General features: G+C 38.8%; 1 protein-coding gene across 1 annotated transcript; it reads right to left on the bottom strand.

The window, feature by feature from the left end:
* Positions 1 to 1183: 1183 nt before the first annotated feature.
* LOC121442838 lies at positions 1184 to 21811 on the bottom strand. The gene is made up of 6 exons (XM_041644496.1): positions 21754 to 21811; positions 20905 to 21073; positions 5746 to 5993; positions 4531 to 4670; positions 1707 to 1853; positions 1184 to 1228 (listed from the first exon to the last, which is right to left on the bottom strand). The coding sequence occupies exons 1-6, from the start codon at positions 21809 to 21811 to the stop codon at positions 1184 to 1186; spliced, it is 807 nt and encodes a 268-aa protein (XP_041500430.1).
* Positions 21812 to 22706: the final 895 nt, after the last annotated feature.

Here is a 22706-nt window from a genome sequence, read left to right as displayed (position 1 = left end):
AATCTCCATGGTAATAGGACTATTATACCTCATGGGGATGTATGCATGAAACTATTATACATCAGAAATCGCATAACAAACATATACAATTGAGTATAAATAAAACATAAAACTTAGGCATTAAGGTGGATTCATTGTATCTGTGCTAATATTGTTATTATGATGTTGTTCTATAGCTTTTCAAAATTCTTACAATTTAGAAGAAATGTAGCACCAGTAACTTCTTTTTATAGTGTTTTTAAACAGTGAGACTATTCAGTTATCTTGGAATAATTTTTCAACATGTAAGCCTTCAAAACATCAAGTTGATTCACATGTTAAAAAGACTAATCCTTAAAATTACTCCAGCACAAAACAAGATTTAATTAACAAGAAAGGTATTTGCTTTTGTTTTATTCTTATTTTAACATTTTGAAAAGAGATGAATGTTACACAATTTTTCATTAGTACAACTGACATTTCAAGTGTCATTCAAAGGCCACAAATTGATCCAAGGGAGTAAAGGTAACTTGTCTCATTAAGCATATAAGATTCAGTATAGACTTCAGATGTAGTCCGGCTCCCTCAGAGTCAGCTTTCAATTAGGGTTGAACTTCAACAGTAGGCTGTATTATGGCCTTAAGTAAAGACTGACCTCCTTGTGATGGTGGTGTATTGTATGGAATTTCATATGGAGGGTTTTTAGTCTCAAGATCAATAGGTAAAGGTGTACTGGTAATCACTTTAGAAGTTGAAGGCGTACCTATGTTGACCATAGGTACAGGCTGTAGTCTATCTGAATCAGACTCAGGATGATTCTGAGCTCTTAGTAAATCAAGAACTGATTGATCTTGAGAGCTTGCATTATAATCAGAGGAAGAACCCCAGGGCTCAACTGTACCACTTGGCTGGGGAATCCTTATGCTTTCAACGGGGGGTGGTGGAGGCTCCAAGGGCAGACCTGTTTTGGTAAAAACTCTGCCTGAATTAAAGTATTCCCAGGGTCCCCCAGAAAAAGAAAGTTCTGGTGCTAAGTTGGTCTGAGTCGTATATTGATTCTGAGATCCATTTGTTATGGCTTTAAAAAGGTTTTTGTACTCTTCTAAATTAGTACTATTGTCTGTCCAAGAGTCATCAGTTGTATTAGCATTGAGGGAATTTGCAGGCTCCACACCGTCATCTACAAATGGACTCCATTGTTGAATTATATCTGCCATGATTTTATCGAAAGACTCATCGGAAGTCTCTGCTGCAAAATGCCAGGGTTTAGCACTATTAGTCTTCGGAGAGGTGTATGGCATGGCTGTGTCAGAAAAAAGATGGGATAATGGATTCTTATGCAAATTCCCTGCATTAGGTGAAGGGGTAACCTGATGATACTGAACTAAATTCTGTTCAGAATGTTGTGGAAGCCTGGCAACAGGCAATGATTTCACTTGCTTGGGTAGAAAACTAGCAACTTGTGAGGTCTGGCTTTTTTTGAGTAACAATTTATAACCATCAGTAAAAGAATTCATATGACTATAATTAAAGATTGTTGGGACATCTTTGATATGTTTGGTTTGTGGAGAAATGCCTATGTTTCCTTGCAAAAACCTTGAAGTGGAATCAGGTGAGCCCAGGGTTGAGATATAATTATGGCTGTGTCTTATTTGAGGAACATGCTCATTTTCCTGCAATTTCCTACAGTGTAAGGAGGAAGTAGGATTCAGTAGTTTTTTAGATGCCTTGATGAATTGTTTCATCCAGGCAAAGTAGGGAGCTATTCTAATGATGATTGTGGGATTTTGACATATTCTTGAAGTCTTCTGTATGAGGCCCACCAGTTCCCAGTGGTTCTTTAGGAGACATAGAACAGGACTGGCTCTCTGTACCTGAATAAAGAAACCAAGAAATATGTGTCGCTTATGCAGTCTACTGTGCACAAAATTCATATACCATGTAAGGAAGAGGGGGAAATTCAAATAATAATCATTATCAAGCAGCCTCCAGAAATTACCAATGTATATGATAAGAGAATATAACAACTGTTGCTACTAACTACAAATTTTTGGACTCCTACAACCAACCACTTTATCAGTACTGAATTTGGATTTCTAAACTTTATACCAAACTTAATGTGAAAACAGAAAAGGACCAACTATCTTCTGCATACAAAAATCTTCCCTTCTTTCTGTTTTCCTAGTAACACAACACTCTTTCAAAAGTTCAAGTTTTAAAATTTAAAAACCTTGAAATCATTCTCAGTACCTCTCCTTCTTCCACATCTATTACCAGTCTATCAACAAATAATGATCTGACACTTTAAATAATTTCCAAAAAAGTATTTTAGTAATAATTAAATGATTTTCTTATCTAGGAAAGCTCCTATTAATGATAAAACTTGTGCTGTCCTTATGAAAAGGCACACTTTGTCCTTCTTACTTCTAATTTTAATACAGCATCCAAATTTATCCACTTAAAATCTAAGAAAGACTGCTACATCTTTCTGATTAAAAACCTCTCAGTGTTTCCAAGTCTTAACAATGTCAAAAAGCTAACTTTTATAATTGCTTATAAGACCTTTGAAACCCTTGTTACCACCTTGATATCCCCTACTGCTGTTAGCTTGGCAAGGATAGTATAGCTACCTGGCTTCTCCTACCTGTTACATATTTCTACATCAAAATCTTTGTATTGGCTTTTCCTTTACCCTATACTTGTAACAGGGCTCTGATATCCAAATGACTTCTTTCATAATTTCTTCCACAACTCCATTCATACACTTTTATTTTTTACACATGTCTTTCCTGATTACCTAATCCTATTGAACAAAATTATATAAACAAAAACTCTTACATCTATTTTGTGTTGCAAATATTTTAGGTTAATACTGTCTTTAGAGTCCAGTTGTTCCAGACTGCATACAGAATTCAAGGTTATAATAAACACTGTTTTATGTTTGTCCTGGTGTATTTTACTCAAAATATTTAAATAGTACTTGTATTATTTACTTATTCTTGATCACCTTTCAAAAATACATAAAGTCATGAGACCATGAACAGCTCTACATTACCCTAGTTCAGATAAGGTTATTAATGTAAGAATGAAGAATGCATAAATAGTCTCTCATAAAACTGTTGTTTTGCATTTCTTCAACGTCTTCCCTTTTAGGGCATTTTCACATCCACTATAAGTAAACTTCAGAATATAAACTTTGCCATGCCATTTCTCTTGTTAAAATCTTTGCATGGCCCCCCATTCTTTTAATAATACAGTTTGTTTATGATAATAAGGTGATAACATATTTATAATCTGTCCCATAATTATTTGTCTCTCACTTCTCTCCTCCCTCCTACTCTACTTTTCCCCAAAAATCAATGCGCTTTTACATCTTCTAGACTTGTCTTAGTCTGCCTCCTATGACCTGAATGCCATCACTTCATCTTATATTTAATATTCTATTTGGTAAATGGCTTTTTATTTTTAAGTTGTAGTTGAAGTATTAACTTCAACACACTTCAAATTAACCTTCCTTTTACTTTCAGTGCTAATTTTATACTGTTATTGTACTATTGATATCTATTGTATTTACTTTTCCTCCTGGGCTACTATTCTCTGTCTTCTGTATAAGAACGTGAGCTCTGGGTGCTGGGACTAGGATGATTTTTCTACCACCTCCATACTACTGTAAACCATCTGATGTTTGTGAGTACTCTGGCTCCTTTTCTCCCTTATCAGGCCGACATTCTAAGGACTGATCTCAGTTGTTTCTTCTCTATCTCACCAAATACACAAGTGCTTACTTGAAGTTCTTTTGCAACTATGTGTTTCTAGAAACTAACATAAGGCCTGATATTTGATATATATTTCCAGAAATAGTACTGGTATTAATCTCATTCCTTGCAATTATCCACTACAAAACCTAGCTACTAACTCTATAACTTTATATGTGTTATTTCCTCATCTCAATCTGAAACAGTTTTGAACAGTGTTCCATCTGTTCTTGCTTAATTATTTGTCATATCTCAAAATTTAGCATCCATGGCTGGTCATACCATTCAGTAACTCAGTCCAGATCTCCACAGTTCAAGTCAATGCTTCCCTTGAAGTCTAGTCACTAGTATTTGTGTATGTGATTTCAAGTTGTCCAAGATACGTTGGTACCTAAAATTTTTCCTGCATGGGGCTTTGCTTTCTATAGCTTTACTACATGAATGGGTGGACTGGGTTGCATCTGTACCTTTTAAATCTCTCCACAGCTAAGTTTAAGCCATATTGTGTTCATTATCGTACCTACTGAGAAACTATAATAAAATTAGAAGCAGAAAGATTATTGTATTTTGTGTCTATTGATTATTTTATGTATTTCTTATTTGTATCTAAAGTATTCCTTGTGGTAAACTCTATGTCTCTCAAATATCCAATGGAACTTTCCAATTTTTCATATTTGCCTGGTGCCAACTTCTTTGTGTCCTGTTATCTATCTAACATTTGTTTGCTTGCATATTTATAGAATCTACATTTTTATATTTTCTTCCTGTTATTAATATTTCTTTGGTGTGTGATTACCCAGCAGTCTTCTCGTGGTTGACTCTGAATACACAAGCCCTCAGTCTTCTCTAGATAGGAATGTTGATGGTAGCATGTTGAGAAATCTAGCAGCTGCACGTCTATCTTCTTTACTCTTGTGGTTCCAAGCTTCTTGCTACCTGAAGGTGTACATAATGGATGATGCTGAGATTCAAAACACCCAATATCTGACTTTAGTTTGTCACCACCCTCAATTCAATCACATAATCGTCCTAAGATATTCTCCTTTCCCTTCCTTTTCTTCCCCCTACTTTTTCCTTTCCTTTCTCTCCTCTCTTTAGACATCTCCTTATTTAGGACTGTCTGAACCAGTCACACCTTCCTTGACCTACTGTGATGCTTAGTATTGACCATCAACTTGATTGGATTAAGAAATACCTTGGACTGCAGGATGTGCTGGCACAAACCTTTAATCTTAGCCCTCAGGAGGCAGAGGCAAGCACGTCTCTGTGAGTTAGAGACCAAGCCTAGTCTCCAAAATGTGTTCCAGGACAGCCAGGGCTTCTGCACATTACACATCTGTTTTCCAAGAACGCCTATCTCATAAAAGTAACAATGAAAGAAACACCTTGGAGTACCTTTGCAAAACTCTGGGCATGTCTTGTAGCATTTTCAAAGAGCTAGCTCATGACCACTCTTAACAAAACAATGAAATAATCACTTGAATATGATAACAGCATTGAGCTATGGTTAAAGGTATGAAGTGCATCCTAGTTGGAGAGGTAGTCAACTGGAGGCATGCCTTTCTTTGTGCCTTCCTATACTCCTCTCTTCTACTTCCTGACCACCAAGAAGTGAAGACCAGCCTCCACCACAAATTCCAAGTGTTCCACCCAGTAGACCGGGACAAGCAGCCATATTTGGAACTTTCTGAAACCATGAGTCAAAATAAATCTATCCTGTCTCAAATATTCTCCGTTAGATCTTTCATCATGACAACAAGAAAAGTAGTTTAACTACCTGGGTATAGAAAGAGTTCTGTAGCAAGAGTTGCAACTTAAACCCAGACATATCCCATTCCTTCCTTATGCTTCAGCTTATCTCCCAGTAGACTGAGGTGATAGAGACTTAATGACCTCCAATATGTCTTCTACATTATTCTTCCCACTTCAAAGACTGAATTTCTTTAGAAAATGAGTCATATGACCACAACCAAAAATCACAAAATAGTTTAACTTGAGTCCTTTAACTTACTCTGATATTCATACACATCACAGCTTCTGTATTGGCACTTAGAACAACTTTTCAAGGTTATATTTGGGGACTGAGATAGTGGAATTTCATCCCCGTAGATAGGCTCTTCCAAAATGAACAGGCCAATATCTGCTTTCACTGGATCATTTTCATCTTGAGGATCAAAGTTGGGATGGAGGCAAATTCTTTGTCCATGTGGAATGCTTTCTGGGTTATTTACTCCTGAAATGTCCAGGTGTAATAGTTTCCTAAGGTAAGAGAAGGATGTACAAAAATCTAATTGATGACAATAAATGATTATCCATATAATTTCTTATGAAAGACATCGTTTGGCAGCATACATAAAATTAAGTTATAAAATAACTCAGTTTTTCATTTATATGATATTATCTTATTCCAAGTCATACTGTGGTTATGTAAGGTCTTCTATTGGTCTTTGGTTTCTTCTCGTTTCTACAGCTCTACCAATTATCTGATTCTCAAAAAATTGTTATGCATGCTGGGATCTTAGTGAATTCCATAGAATGGAGATTCAAACTCCATTTCAGATTTAACCATTCTCTAAGTTGAAAAATAAGCACAGACTCTCTGCCAGGGATCCCCAGTGTTCACAAGAGTCTGAGATTCAGGTAGGTAGTTTCCACTCTCCTTTCTGTCCTTACAATCTCTCCAGTCTCATCCCTAATCCTGTAACACCCTGCTTGTATGTGCCTCTTCTCCCACCCTACCTTCAATCTCTGGGGACTCCGCTGGACTTGTTCTGAACCCAGCCTTCCGTCAGTCACTGATACTTATGCACTTTCTGCCTGGGGCCCCCAGTGGACACACTGGTCCTGCATACAGGCAGGTGATTTGTTTTCCTCTCCTTCCTGTCTTCCGTTAAAATCTCTCCATTCTCATCCTCATCCCTGTAGCAGCACGTTTGCAGGGGCCTATCCTCCTACCATCCCTCCATTCCCCGGGGACTCCACCAAACCTTGGTGTGAACAGAGACTTCCTCATTTCTGTGCTCTCTCTCTACTCTCTCCACCCACCTCTATCTCCATTCCTTTATTTATTCCTCTGATGCCTCAAAACAATTTCTACCTAGGACACCTAGTACCAAACCTGGCAGGGACTCGGGTAAGTTATTCACACTATCCTTCCTTTTCTCCATTATGACTTCTCCATTCTCACTCTGAGCCTGGTAACAACTTGCTTACAGGTGCCTCTTTTCCCTCCTCAACTCTAGTCACTGGAGAGTCCAACTCCTGGTTCAGAACATAAGTCCCCTTAGCCTATTCAACCTTGTCTCTCCAAATTATTCTTTCTCTTACTGCACCTTACTTGCAAAATCCCCTTTTCTCACCACACCTGCAATTTCCAGGGACCCTGCCTCTCAGTGCAGACAGGATCCTCTTATCTCTTTCCCAAAACCACTCTACGCATTTCCTCTACGCCCACCTCTACTCCTTTGTGCCACCAACTGACAAAAAGAAGCACTTTCTACCATGGAAGCCACAGTCACTGCACTTCCCTAAGATCTAGAGACAACAGCAGAAACCAATGAATAGAGCACCACCCAACAAAGACAAGACCAGATATCAACACCTAGAATCACGTCATTCATCCCAACCCCAGATGCCCAGAAACCAGCACAAAAATGCAAACCCTAACAGCTAAGACATTATGTCTCCACCAGAACACAGTAACTCTACTCTAAGCCTTGAGAAGTGCAATATAGCTGAATCACATGACAAGGTCTTCAAAATACCAATTGAGATATATCCAATGACCTTAACTAAGGTATGAAGAAAACCCTTCATGAAGTCTGTGAAAACACAAACAGTGGAGCAGAATAATGAAAATAGTTCAAGACATGAAAATAAAAATAGAAACACTAAAGAAAACCCAAACTAAGATAAAACTGTGTTGCAGAATAATCTTTTTGTACACTCTGAGTTTGTGTCACTTTGATTGGTTTAATAAAAAGCTGAATGGCCAATAGGTAGGCAGGATTTCCAGGCACAGAGGATGCTGGGAAAAAGAAGTGTAGAGATGAGGAGACACAGAAGAAGCAGCATATGGCAATACAGAGTAAAGGTAACCAAGCCACATAAAATAACATAGATTAAAAGATACAAATTAATTTAAGTTATAAGAACTAGAGACAAACCTAAGCTATCGGCCAAGCTTTCATAATTAATAGTGTCTCCGTGTAATTATTGGAAAACTAACAGACCCAGCAAAAAAGTCCAACTACAAATGGTGCCCAACATAGGGGCACATATTTACACATAAGACCTAAGAAAGCTTTCAAAAAGGTTCCAAACACACAAAAATGGGACCAAACACAGCTTCCTAGTCCCATAGTCTCACATGCTGGCTACCAAAGACACATCTCCTGGCCACTGCCTGAAGGCTTGAGCCACCAGTGCACCACGACTGGGAGAGACCTCCTAAGTATCTTGGCTACAGACAAGGTGAGGAAGCTAATAAAGACTACAGGACAGGTGATCTGTAAGCTGATCCCTTTGCATGGGAACAATCCAGAGACAAGATGGGATGTGATAAACTTGTAGGCTATGGAGTCACCATAACTATTGTTACATGTCATCCTTTCATATTACATGAATAAAAATGTATATTACAGTTTTGTTTTACAGTCCAAATGGACTTATAAAGTTAACAGGTGCCTTTTACCTGATCAACTAGTCCTTCAAAATTCCTGCTTCACAGAAAAGACTGTCAGATATTCTAGTCCTATGGGTTGAAGATGGATGCCCTAGTGTTACAGAGGACTGTCCTACTGTAGGTGAAATTTTCTGTCCCACCCAGTCCTACAGCCATTCATTCCCAAAGAAACACACAGAGGCTTATATTAATTATAGACTGTTTGGCCTATTTGCTCTGGCTTATTATTAACTAGCTCTTGAAACTTAAATTAACCCATAATTCTTATCTATATTTAGCCACATGGATTGGTATTTCTCTCAGTAAGGCATTCTCATTTTGTTTCTTCTTTGTCTGTCTGGTGACTGTGTCTCTGCAGCAAACACAAGGGCAACAAAATTTATAAAAGAAGCAGTTTCAGCTAAAATCACATATTGACCCTCACACAGGAATAGTGGGTGACTTCAGCACACCACTTTCACTAATCAATAGATCATCCAGACAAAAACTAAAAGGAGGAATGCTGGAGCTAACTGACATTTTAAACCAAATGGACCTAATATATATTACAGAACATTTTACCTAACTACAAAAGGAAATGCATTCTTCTTAGTAGGTAATAGAACTTTCTTCAAAATTGATCATGTATTTGGACACAAAACAAGCCTCAATATATTTAAGAAAATTGAAATAGGAGCCTACATTCTCTCTGATTACCACGGATTAAAACTGAATATCAGCAATACAAACAAAAGAAAGGACACAAACTCATGGAAACTGAACAAGTCACTGAGTCACTGCTGAATTGAAAAATGGATCAAGACAGATAACAAGAAGAGAATAAAAACTTTTTATAACTGAAGGAGAATGACTACACAACATACCCAAACCTGTATATACAATGAAGACAGTTCTAGGAGACAAATTCACAGTATTAAGTGCCTACATAAAAAAATTAAGAGAGCTCTCATATTAACAACTTACACACTTGAATGTCTAGAAGAAAAAGAAAAAATCACACCAAGAGGAGTAGATAGCAGGAAATAATAAAACTGAGGGTTAAAATCAAATCAAAAAAGAATAATACAAAGAATGGATGAAATGTGGAGTTTGTTCTTTGAAAAAAAACAATAATATTGATGGTTAACTCTTAGAAAAATTAATAAAAAGATGGTGAAAGAAGATGTAATTTCATAAAATTAGAGACAAAAATGGGGACATCACAAAAAAACAGTGAGAAAATTCAGAGACTCATAAGAACACACTTTAAAATCTGTACTCCCCCAAACTAGAAAACCTGAAAGAACTGAATAAGTTTTATAAATTCAACCTAGAAAAGTTAAATCAAGATCAGATATCAATTTAAACTGATTCAAAACCCCTAATGCAACAGCAGCAGTGATTAAAGGCTTCCCAACCAAAGAAATTCCTATAGCCAAATGGATTCAGCACAGGATTCTGAGAGACTTTCAAAGAATTAATGCCAATTCTCTTCAAATTATTCTGCAAAATAGAAGCATAAGGAACATTGCCTAATTCTTCTTGTGAGAGAATAATAATCCTGATATCCAAACAGCATAAAGACTCAACAAAGAAAGAGAATTACAGCCCAATTTCCCCATGAACACAGATGCAACAATAATCAATAAAATATTGGCAAATCAAATCCAAGAACACATCAAGAAGATCATCCACCATGATCAAGTAAGCTTTGTCCCAGAGATGCAGGGATGGTTCAACATATATAAATCGATCAATGTAATCTACCATACAATCAGGCTGAAATATAAAAACCACATGATCATCTCATCTCACTAAAGGCATAAAATATCTTTGACAAAATCCAACATCCTTTAATGATAAAAGTCTTGGAGAGCTCAGGGATACAAAGGACATATATAAACATAATAAAGGCAAATTACAATAAGCCTATACCCAACATCAAATTAAATGGAGAGAAACTCAAAACAATTCCACCAAAATCAGGAACAAGACAAGGTTTTTCACTCTCTCCGTTACTATTCAATTTAGTATTTGATGTCTTAGTTGAAGCAATAAGACAAATGAAGGAGATTAAGGGATAAATTGGAAAGGAAGAAGTCAAAGTATTGCTATTTGCAGATGATGTGATAGTATAGTAAGTGACCTCAGAAATTCTACCAGGAAACTCCTACAACTGATAAACATTTTTGCAAAGTAGCAGAATATGAAACTAATGCATAAAAATCAGTAGCCTTTCTATATACAAATGGCAAAAAAAAACCCAAGAAAGAAACCAGGATTGTAGTAGTTTGAACATATAAACTTATAGGAAGTGGCACTACTAGGAGGTGTGGCCTTGTTGGTGTAGGAGTGGCCTTGTTGGAGGAAGTGTGTCACCAAGGGGTAAGAAGGACTACTCTGGCCAGGTATGCCCATGACTCAATGTTATGATGATAACCAACTACTTTCTGATAATATTTAAAGCCTGTTCCATAAGATAGAATGTTGGAGGAAGGTCATTGGTTAATTAATAAAGAAACTGCCTTGGCCCATTTGATAGGCCAGCCCTTAGATGGGTGGAGTAAACAGAACAGAATGCTGGGAGGAAGAGGAAGTGAGGTAAGACGCCTGAGACAGATGCCATTCCTCCTCTCTGGGGCAGACGCGATGAAGCTCCAACCCAGGATGGGCATAGGCTAGAATCTTCCTGGTAAGCGCACCTTGTGGTGCTACACACATTAATAGAAATGGGCCAAACAGTGTTTATATGAATACAGTTTGTGTGTTGTTATTTTGGGGCATAAGCTAGCCAGGGGGCCGGGAGCTGGGAGGCAGGAAAGTAGGCCCACAGCTCCCTCAACAATAGAACCCATAACTGATACCACTAATAGGACCAAGAACCTGTGGCTAGATAAGTCGTAGGCCCAAGGGAAGAACCTAGTACTATTATCCTTCTAAAATGGGCATAGTATTAAAACCACTCCTAGTCACTTATTGCCATACCCATACATCAGTGCATCTCTCAGCTCTCATCCAGAGAAGCTTCTTCGTGTGAAGATGGCATGTAACAGAGACTCACAACTGGTCAGCATGTAGAGTATGAGAGACTGCAGAGTGTTCAGCTGCTAATGTGACATCTATTTCATACCTCTATTCCAAAGGACAGAGATCTTCACAGAAGAGGACCAAAAAGATCATAAGAGACAGAGGTGGTGGGTGACATCAAAGAAATAGTGTTTTCCTGGTACCAGTGAAGTTGTGCATATAAACTCACAGCAATTGTGACAGCATGCATTTGCAAGAACGAGCTAGACAATAGTCCTAGCATGAAAGGGGGGGGAAAAGGTTGTTATGATGTCTCACGCCTAGCTCAAGAACTATTGATATTTGATAATTGCTAGAAGAAGAGTCAATTTTCTTAAATGGTAGGATGACCATATCCAGAGGGAGACCCCATACTTAGGAGTAGTTGAACAATACAATTTGGGCTACATGGACCTTACAAAGAAAGATAGAGAACACACATAAATTGGGGTGGGTAGGGAGGTAGGGGTGGACCTGGGTGTAGATAGGGTGATATAGTCGAAATATTGTGTATGAAATTTTCAAAAAAATAGCTAAAATATTATTTAAAAAAGAATATAGAGGATAGGGTCAAGAACAGCATTAAAATATTCCAGAATCAACATCATGAATATCTGAATTGAAACAATGACCATAGGGAATGAAGATAAAGGTCTGAATGACATGGCAACTGAATTGATATCAGAGCAAATCATTTTGAACAAATTCTGCTTATAACCTTAGTAATATTAATGATTTCTGTTTCTTGCTGCATTTGTGATAAAAATGCAATCTCTTCAGATGACACAAAAGACTTCAATCTTTATCTTTCATGAAAAACTAGCATGTCTTCAAGAATAGAGATAATATCTGCCCTTTAAAAAATTTGAGGAGCAAATCTAGTCCTGGGAGCCAACCCAGTTTTGGGACACTGGCAGACCTGGATTAAGCCAATGATCTGACTTAGAGTATGCAATCTCCACTGGAACTGGAACCAGAGTGGGACTGAACCAGCTACCTAGGACAGAGAGAGAACGAGCCCCACCAGGAGCAGAAGCCGGGACCAAATCTAGTCCCAGGACACAGTCACATCAGGATTGAGCCAACGAGCAGATCCAGAGTCAATGATCTCCACCAGAACAGGTACAGGGGAGTAACCACTGAGTGAATGAGTCAGAGCCAGAGACTGCTGAGGGTCTGGACATGAATCTTGGACCTTCAAGGGAGTAGACCTAAGCCAACACCCAGGAACTAGGACCTCCCAGTAACTAGGCCTGATCCAGGACCTCTGCCAGCCTGGGTGTGGGTGAACTTGGGTCCTCTGAGGGAATAGGCAAAAACCAGATATCTCGGAAGGGCCAGGCATGAGTCTGGGACCTCAGATAAAGTAGGCCTGAGCCAGGACCTCTGTGGGTTTGGACATTGGTCTGGGACATCAAAGGGAATAGGCAGGAAGCTGGAACCTCTGCAGGTCCTAAGCAGGTTCGGGCACACCTGAGCCTGGGTCCTCTGAGGTAGTAGATCAGAACCAGAAACCTTTCCAGGTCCAACTCCAACCCAGGGACTCTACAGGAGGGAATTCAGACCAGAATTTACAGACACAGGTCAAAGTCGGTAACCTAGGCCAAAGTTATCCTGAGGCAAGGAACTCTACGTTGGGCAACAAATTCCACAGGAGTGAGACTGAAATAGCTACCTATGACAGAGAGGGCCTGAGGAAACAAGCTCCACCAGGAGCAGAAGTCAGGAGCAAATCCAGTCCCAGAAGCCAACCCAGACCTGGAACACTGGCAAATCAAGATTGAGCCAATGACCTGACTCAGAGTCTGCAACCTCTACTGGAACCAGAGTGAGACTGAACCAGCTACCTAGGACAGAGAGAGAACAAGCCCCACCAGGAGCAGAAGCCAAGAGCAAATAGAGTCCCAGGACACGGTCACATCAGGATTGAGCCAGCTACCAGATCCAGAGTCAATGATCTCCACCAGAATATGTACAGGGGAGTAACTGCTGAGTGAGTGAGCCAGAGCCAGAGACTGCTGAGGATCCGGACATGAATCTGGGACCTTCAAGGGAGTAGACCTAAGCTAACACCCTGGTGGGTCTGGGCATGAGTCTAGGACCTCCCAGGAACTGGGCCTGAGCCAGAACCTCTGCCAGTCTGGGTGTGGGTGAACCTGGGTCCTCCAAGGGAAAAGGCAGGAACCTGATCCAGAGTCAGCGATCTCCACCAGAACAGGTCCAACTCCAAGGCAGGGACTTATGCAGGATAGAATCCAGACCAGGATTTACAGAAACAGATCAGCAACCTAAGCCAAAGTAGGCCTGAAACAGAAAGCTCCAAGGGAGCAGAGCAAAGCACAGGAGCACTGAGCCATCTCTAGAAACAGAAGTAACCAATGGGGTAACTAGAACTGTGACACTGACTGTACCATGAGGAACAACCATCTGAGCTTTGGATTCATTGGCACCTAGAAGATTATTCAACAGAATCTCAGACAGCCCCAATCACACCTATTAGAGGAAAAGATGAATAGAAAAGGTAAGATCACATGCTATACCACAAAGAACAACACAATACCAGTAAACCTAAAGACCCTACAACAGCAAGGCCTGAACAACCAAATATGGATGAATCAAAAGAAAATAATCTAAAAAATACCCTCAAGAGAATGTTTGAAATTCTTAAAGATGAAATGAGAAATTCCCTTAAAGAAATTGAAGAAAAGACAAACAAAAAATTGGAAAGTATCAGCAAATCACTTAAAGAAAACCAAGAAAAACAAACCAAACATATAAAAGAAGCTATCCAGGACTTGAAAACTGAAATAGAAACAATAAAGAAAACACAAGCCAAAGGAATTATAGAAATAGAAATCATGAGAAAAAGATCAAGAACCACAAACGCAAGAATGAACAGCAGAATACAAGAAATGGAACAGAGAATCTCAAGTGCTGAAGATACAATAGAGGAAATAGACTCATTAGTTAAAGGAAACATTAAATCTAAGAAAGGTTGCCAGGCGATGGCGGTGCATGCCTTTAATCCCAGCACTCGGGAGACAGAGGCAGGTGGATCTTTATGAGTTCGAGACCAGCCTGGTCTACAAGAGCTACTTCCAGGACAGGCTCCAAAGCCACAGAGAAACCCTGTCTCGAAAAACCAAAAAAAATAAAAATCTAAGAAAGGCTTAACACTAAATATCCATGAAATATGGGACATCATGAAAAGGCCAAATCTTAGAATAATAGGTATTGAAGAAGAAGAAGTTCAACTCAAAGGCCCAGAAAATTTATTTAACAAAAATCATAGAATAAAACTTTCCCTACCTAAAGAATACCAAATTGACTGGATCAAAAAAAAGGCCTCTTGCCACATAATAATCAAAACAATAAACATACAGAGTAAAAAGAATATTAAGAGCTGCAAAGGGAAAAGGCCAAGTAACATATAAAGGTAGACCTATCAGAATTACACCTGACTTCTCGTTGGAGACAATGAAAACCAGAAGGTCATGGTCATGCATTATGCAGACAATAAGAGACCATGGATGCCAGCCCAGACTACTATACCCAGCAAAACTGTCCATCACCATAGAAGGACAAAACAAGATATTCCATGACAAATCTAGATTTCACCAATCCCCAGCCACAAACCCAGCCCTACACAAAATACTAGAAGGAAAACTCCAACCCAAGGAAGATGGCCACACCAACAAAAACACAGACAATTGATGATCTCATAACAGCAAATCCCAAAGAAGAAAAAAATGCCCAAATTATCATCACCAACAATGAAGACTAAATTAACAGGAGATAGAAATCACTGGTCATTAATATCCCTTAATGTAAATGGAGTCAACTCACCTATAAAAAAAAAACATGGGCTAACTGATTGGATATGAAAATCCATCCTTCTTCTGCATACAGGAAACACATCTCAACCTCAAAGACAGACATTGTCTCCGAGTAAAGGGTTGGGAAAAAAATATACCAATCAAATGGACCTAAGAAACAAGCCTGATATCTAACAAAATAGACTTCTAGCTATAATCAGCCAAAAGAGACAAAAAAGGTCATTTCATATTAGTCACAGGAAAAATCCATCAAGAGGAAATTTCAATAATAAACTTCTATGCCCCAAAAACAAGGGCACTCTCTTATGTCAAAGAAACACTTCTAAAGCTTAAATCATACATTAAACCCCACACACTAATAGTGGGAGACTTCAACATTCCCCTCTCACCACTGGACAGGTCAATCAGACAAAAAAAATGAACAGAGAAATAAGAGAACTAACAGATGTTATGACTCAAATGGACTTAACAGACATCTATAGAATATTCCATCCAAACAGAAAAGAATATACCTTCTTCTCAGCACCTCATGGAACCTTCTAAAAAATTGGCCACATACTCAGTAACAAAACAAACCTCAACAAATACAAAAAAAATGGAATAACCCAATGTACCTTATCAATCATCATGGTTTAAAACTAGAATTCAACAGCAATACTAATTCCAGGAAACGCACAAACACATAGAAGTTAAACAATGCTCACCTGAATCATCAATGGATCAAAAAAGAAATAAAGGGAGAAATTAAAGACTTCCTAAAATTCAATGAAAATGACCACACTACATACCCAAATTTATGGGACACAATGAAAGCAGTGCTAATAGGAAAGTTCATAGCACTAAACGCCTACGTAAAGAAGCTGGGAAAATCCCACACTAGTGAATTAACAGAACATTTGAAAACTTTAGAACAAAAAGAAGCAAGCTCACCTAAGAGAACTAGATGGCAGGAAATAATCAAATTGAGAACTGAAATGAACAAAATAGAAACAAAGAAAACAATAAAGAATCAATGAGACAAAGAGTTGGTTCTTCGAGAAAAATCAACAAAATAGACAAACCTTTATCCAAACTTACCAAAATGCAGAGAGAGAATATCCAAAATAACAAAATCAGAAATGAAAAGGGGGACATAAAAACAGAAACGGATGAAATACAGAGGATCATCAGGTCATATTTTGAAAACCTGTACACCACAAAATTGGAAAACTTATAGGAAATGGACAACTTTCTGGATAAATATCACTTACCAAAATTAAATCAAGACCAGATAAGCAAATTAAACAGACCTATAACTGCTGAAAAAATAGAAACAGTCATCAAAAGTTTCCCAACCAAAAGCAGCCCAGAACCAGATGGTTTCTGCTCAGAATTCTAGAAGACTTTCAAAGAAGAACTAATACCAATACTCCTCAAATTATTCCACATAATAGAAACAGAAGGAACATTGTCAAACTCTTTTTATGAGACTACAATTACCCTGATACCCAAACCACAGAAAGACATTACTAAGAAAAAGAATTACAGACCAATCTCACTCATGAACATTGATGCAAAAATACTAAATAAAATACTGGCAAATCAAATCCAAGAACACATCAGAACCATCATCCACCATGATCAAGTCAGCTTCATCCCATGATGGAGGAAGGTCATTGGTTAGTTAATAAAGAAACTGCTTGGCCTGATGGGTTAGAACATAGGTGGGTGGAGTAAACAGAACAGAATGCTGGGAGGAAGAGGAAGTGAGCTCAGACGACATGCCGCCATGCCACTGCTCTCCAGGGCAGACGCGATGAAGCTCCGACCCAGGATGGACATAGGCTAGAATCTTCCTGGTAAGCACACCTCGTGGTGCTACACACATTAATAGAAATGGGCCAAGCAGTGTTTATATGAATACAGTTTGTGTGTTGTTATTTTGGGGCATAAGCTAGCCAGGTGGCCGGGAGCTGCATGGCAGGAATGCAGCCCACCGCTCCCACTACAATCCCACAGATAAAGGGGATTGTATGTTCAACATACAAAAATCTGTCAACGTAATCCACTATATAAACAAGTGAAAAATAAAAACCACATTATCATCTCATTAGATGCCAAAAAAAGCTTTCGACAAAATATAACATCCCTTCATGATAAAGGTCTTGGAGAGAGCAGGGATACAAGGAATATACCTAAACATAATTAAGGTGATATAGAGCAATCCAACAGCCAACATCAAACTAAATGAAGAGAAACTTAACAAGACAAGGTTGTCCACTCTCTCCATATCTATTCAATATAGTTCTTGAGGGCTTACTTAGCTAGAGCAATAAGACTCCAAAGGGAGATCAAGGGGATACAAACTGGAAAAGAAGAAGTCAAGCTCTCACTGTTTGCTGATGATGTGATAGTTTACATAAGTGATCCCAAAAATTCTACCAAGGAACTTCTACAACTCATAAACACTTTCAGAAATGTAGCAGGATACAAGATTAACTCAAAAAAATCAGTAGCCCTCCTGTACACAGATGATAAAATGGCTGGGGAAGAAATCACAGAATCAACATCCTTCACAATAGCCACAAATAGCATAAAATATCTTGGAGTAAGTCTAACCAAACAAGTGGAAGACTTGTATGACAAGAACTTTAAATCTCTGAAGAAAAAATTGAAGAAGTCGCCAGAAAGTAGAAAGATATCCCATGCTCTTGGATAGACAGAATTAACATAGTAAAAATGGCAATCCTGCCAAAAGCAATCTACAGAATCAATGCAATGCCCATCAAAATCCCAGCAAAATTCTTCAAAGACCTTGAAAGAATGGTACTCAACTTCATATGTAAAAAAAAAAAAACAAAAAACAAAAAAACCCTCAGAATAGCCAAAACAATCCTGTACAATAAAAGAATTTCTGGAGGCATCACAATCCCTGACTTCAAACTCTACTACAGAGCTACAGTACTGAAAACAGCCTGGTATTGGCATAAAAACAGACAGGAGGACCAATGGAACCAAATAGAAGACCCAGATATCAATAAACACATCTTTGAACACCTGATCTTTGATAAAGAAGCAAAAAATATCAAATGGAAAAAATAAAGCATATTTGACAAGTGGTGCTGACATAACTGGATATCAACATGTAGAAGAATGAAAATAGACCCATATCTATCACCATGCACAAAACTCAAGTCCAAATGGATCAAAGACCCCAACATAAAGCCAGCCACACTGAACCTTATAGAAGAGAAAGTGGGAAGTTCACTCAAACGCATTGGCACAGGGAACCACTTCCTAAATAGAACCCCAGAAGCACAGACACTAAGAGAAACAATCAATAAATGGGACCTTCTGAAACCGAAAAGCTTCTGTAAAGCAAAGGATATGGTCAACAAGACAAAACAACAGCCTACAGAATGGGAAAAGATCTTCACTAACCCCACATCAGACAAAGGTCTGATCTCTAAAATATACAAAGAACTCAAGAAATTGGACACCAAAAGATCACATAATCCAACAGAAAAAAATGGAGCACAGACCTAAACAGAGAACTCCCGATAGAGGAATCTAAAATGGCTGAAAGACACTTAAGGAAATGTTCAACATCCTTAGTCATCAGAGAAATGCAAATCAAAACAACTCTGAGATTCCATCTTACATCTGTAAGAATGGTCAAGATCAAAAACACTGATGACAACTTATGCTGGAGAGGTTGTGGGGTAAAGGGAACACTTCTGCATTGTTGGTGGAAATGCAAGCTGGTATAGCCCCTTTGGATGTCAGTGTGGCGATTTCTCAGAAAATTAGGAAACAACCTTCCTCGAGACCCAGTAATACCACTTGTTGTTGGGGTTTTTTGTCCTGCCCAGTCCCGCATTCGTTAAGTCCCAAATCACACAGTTTTACATTAACTATAAACTGATTGGCCCATTAGCTCAGGCTTCTTATTAACTCTTCTAACTTATATTAGCCCATTATTCTTGTCTATGTTAGCCACATGTCTTGGTACCTTTTTAGTGGAAGGACCTCTTAAAAGAGCTGCAAGGTTTTACTGCTAAAGATGAGTCAGGAAGACTCTCTTAAATGATGCACATTTGCCTCTAGCAAATAGAGCCCACCTGAGAAAATGCTGCTATCAGTAAGCCATTTTTAACTCTATTATTTTTGTCTAGAATTACTTCCCAAGATCACAGGCTTTATGTGGATGCAGTTGTCCATTTGGGTGCCATTTGTTGTCGATGTTTTTATCCTACCTGGTTCCTGCAATCTTTAAGTCCCCCAAAAAAATCACACAGAGTTTTATATTAACTGTAAACTGATTGGACCATTAGCTCAGGCTTCTTATTAACTCCTGTAACTTATATTAGCCCACTATTCTTGTCTATGTTAGCCACATGGCTTGGTACCTTTTTTAACGAGGCAGTCACATCTTGCTTTTTCTGTGTCTGGGACAGGACTGCATTCTCTTCCCAAAATTTTCCTGTTCTCCTTGACCCATCTCTACTTCCTGTCTGGTTGTCCTGCCTATACTTCCTGTCTGGCTACTGGCCAGTCAACATTTATTTAAAATATAATTGACAAATAATCCCACACCAACCACTTTTGTGTATATATTCAAAGAATGCTCAATTGTGCCACAAGGACATGTGCTCAACTATGTTCATAGCAGCTTTGCTTGTCATAGCCAGAGCCTGGAAACAACCTAAATGCCCCTCAATTGAAGAATGGATAAGAAAAAATATGGTACATTTACACAATGGCATACTACACAGCAGAAAAAAATAACGGCAGCTTGAATTTTGCAGGAAAATGGACGGAACTAGAAAACATTATTTTGAGTGAGGTAACCCGACACAGAAAGACAATTATCACATGTACTCACTCATAAGTGGTTTTTAAACATAAAGCAAAGAAAGCCAGCCTACAAACCAAAGTTCCCAGAGAACTTAGACAACAATGCGGACACTAAGAGAGACTTACATAGATCTAATCTACATGGGAAGTAGAAAGTAAAAAAAAAAAGACAAGATCTCCTGAGTAAATTGGGAACATGGGGACCTTGGGGGAGGATTGAAGAGGGGAGGAGAGAGGTAGGGAGGGGAGCAGAGAAAAATGTAGAGCTCAATAAATATCAGCAAAAAAATTTCATTTCATGTTATTAATCTGTTTATTTTTATGTATGCCTGTGTATGCACATACTACAGCAAGTACATGGCACTCAGAGGACAACTTGCAGGAATCAAGCTCAGGTCATCAGGCTTTGTGACAGGCAAGTTGTAACCACTGAACCATCTCTCCTCCCCTAGATATTTTATCTTTCATCTATGACTCCTCAGAACTTAGTTTTGAGCATGACAACAATGAATATTCAATTAATTTTCAATAGAATCGGTGAGAGAAAAAGAAATGAAAAATAAACTGAGAGAAAACAGAAAAGAGATTGGCTAGGTAATTGTAACAAACTGGTTATCTGATTTCAGTACAAGAAAGTGATTCTTTTTTACAGTGATTCTTATCAGCATCTTCTTCATTGAGTTTCTCTGGAATCTCAGAAGGAGTCCTAAAAAGAAAAACTCATTTAACAGATCCAAGACCCAAGAACATTCTTTCTCCCCCTACTCACGTTTTTTTCAGACAGTTAGCTGTAGAGAGAATCAGCCATGGAGTCAGGACAATACCCTGACAATTTCCAGGTATAGCTACCAGCCATGGTATGTCAATGTGGGGTTCCACTGGTAGCAGACTTCCAATCAATGAGCTTGAACGCAGACTCTGTTTCGGCACTTGGGGCACTGAAAAGGGGTATGATAGAAATGAGGATGCTGAAGAACTTTCTATTTTTTTTTTTAGTTAATCTACTCAAATTCAGCTGGAAAATTTCTGTTGCATATTCAGTTTGGCCTAACTTCCTTCACATGTGTGGTTTCTTCTGTGTGAGTAGATGTGTGATATCCCCCACCATGACCATAACTCGATACTACATCTCTTCTCTATGCATTTAAACTAAATGAAAACAAAGTTTGTACAAGGAAAGGTAGGCAAAGATGTTCTATCTGATGCAGTGCCATTTAAAAGGTGGGGCAGAGCCGGGCGGTGGTGGCGCACGCCTTTAATCCCAGCACTCGGGAGGCAGAGGTAGGCGGATCTCTGGGAGTTTGAGGCCAGCCTGGTCTACAAGAGCTAGTTCCAGGACAGGCTCCAAAGCTACAGAGAAACCCTGTCTCGAAAAACCAAAAAACAAAAAAAAAGGTGGGGCAGAAAGTAGAGATAGAGAGAAGAGAGTAAAAAGAATAAAGTGGATGTGTAAATGTAGATGAGGGATAAGAGAATGAGAGGAGGCACCGAAGAAGGAGGCTAAACTAGTTCGGAAAAGGATAAGAAATGAAATAGGGATGAGACAGACAGGAGAATGGTCTTTGGACATAGAAGGGAAAGAAAAATACATAAGGATATTCAGGTATCTATGACTTACCACCCCTGCAGTAGGAAACAAAATACAAAACACAGTAAAACCACAGTAGAGCCTTCATTTTGGCTCTACTGGCAAGAGCTGTGTTGTGGAGATCCTAAGGCAAGAGCAACTCTAGCGGAATGAAGCAGAGTTCAGAGGTTACAGAATGTCTGACATCATAATACCTACTGTGAGATTCTTTCTCTTGTAGCCTTCTTAGTGCTGCTTAACATAGGGAACTGGAAATAGCAACAGTTTAAAATCAAGCATTATTTTATTTTTAAATTCTGGGTCTTATAGGGCTTTTTGGCTTAAATGAAATAGGAACTATATTACCTCATGCAATTGAAAACTCAAAGGATAATATTAGCTTCAGAAATAGTTGGGTATGGGTGGCCGAGGGTTGTCCCTTTTCACCTCTAGGCTCCACGCTCCCCTGATAACAGACTGTATGGTGACCCTGATAACACTGTGCTTTCATGGTGTTGAGGCTGGCACTTGCCAGCCACATTGGGATGAGAACCAATATTTTCAATAACTCCAGCCAATTCCCCCTTTCTCTGTTGGGGCATGCAGCCATTTCTCAAAGAGCCCAGCCAATAGATGCATTCATAGTTTACCTCCGGAGGCCATGCAAGTGGCCTAGTCCCATGCAGTCACATAAGAAGATCAGGAAACAGAGTGAAGAAAGGAGAACAGGCAGGTAAATCAAGTCCCCAGCACGCTCTGGGGCTTGAGAAGCCTGTAACCTGGTGCTGTTTTTTCTGTACTCTCTTAGTCCTGCCCCTTCCTGCCCAGCTCCTTTACTTCCTTCACAATAAACACAGCATGTCCTTCCATCAACCTCTCAGGCTTCAAATTAATCACCTTCATTCCAAATTGTGTCTGGACCTTTGTCTAATGAAGTCCCCATGCCATACTCACATACTCACCCATCCCCTGACTGTGTAGACGTGGATGCTATTCAATCTGCT

The sequence above is a fragment of the Microtus oregoni genome, unplaced genomic scaffold, assembly GCF_018167655.1.
Source record: "Microtus oregoni isolate MIOR12 unplaced genomic scaffold, Mior012 000097F_ref0000449, whole genome shotgun sequence".
Taxonomy (NCBI): domain Eukaryota; kingdom Metazoa; phylum Chordata; class Mammalia; order Rodentia; family Cricetidae; genus Microtus; species Microtus oregoni.
This window is presented reverse-complemented; position numbering and strand designations above follow the sequence as displayed.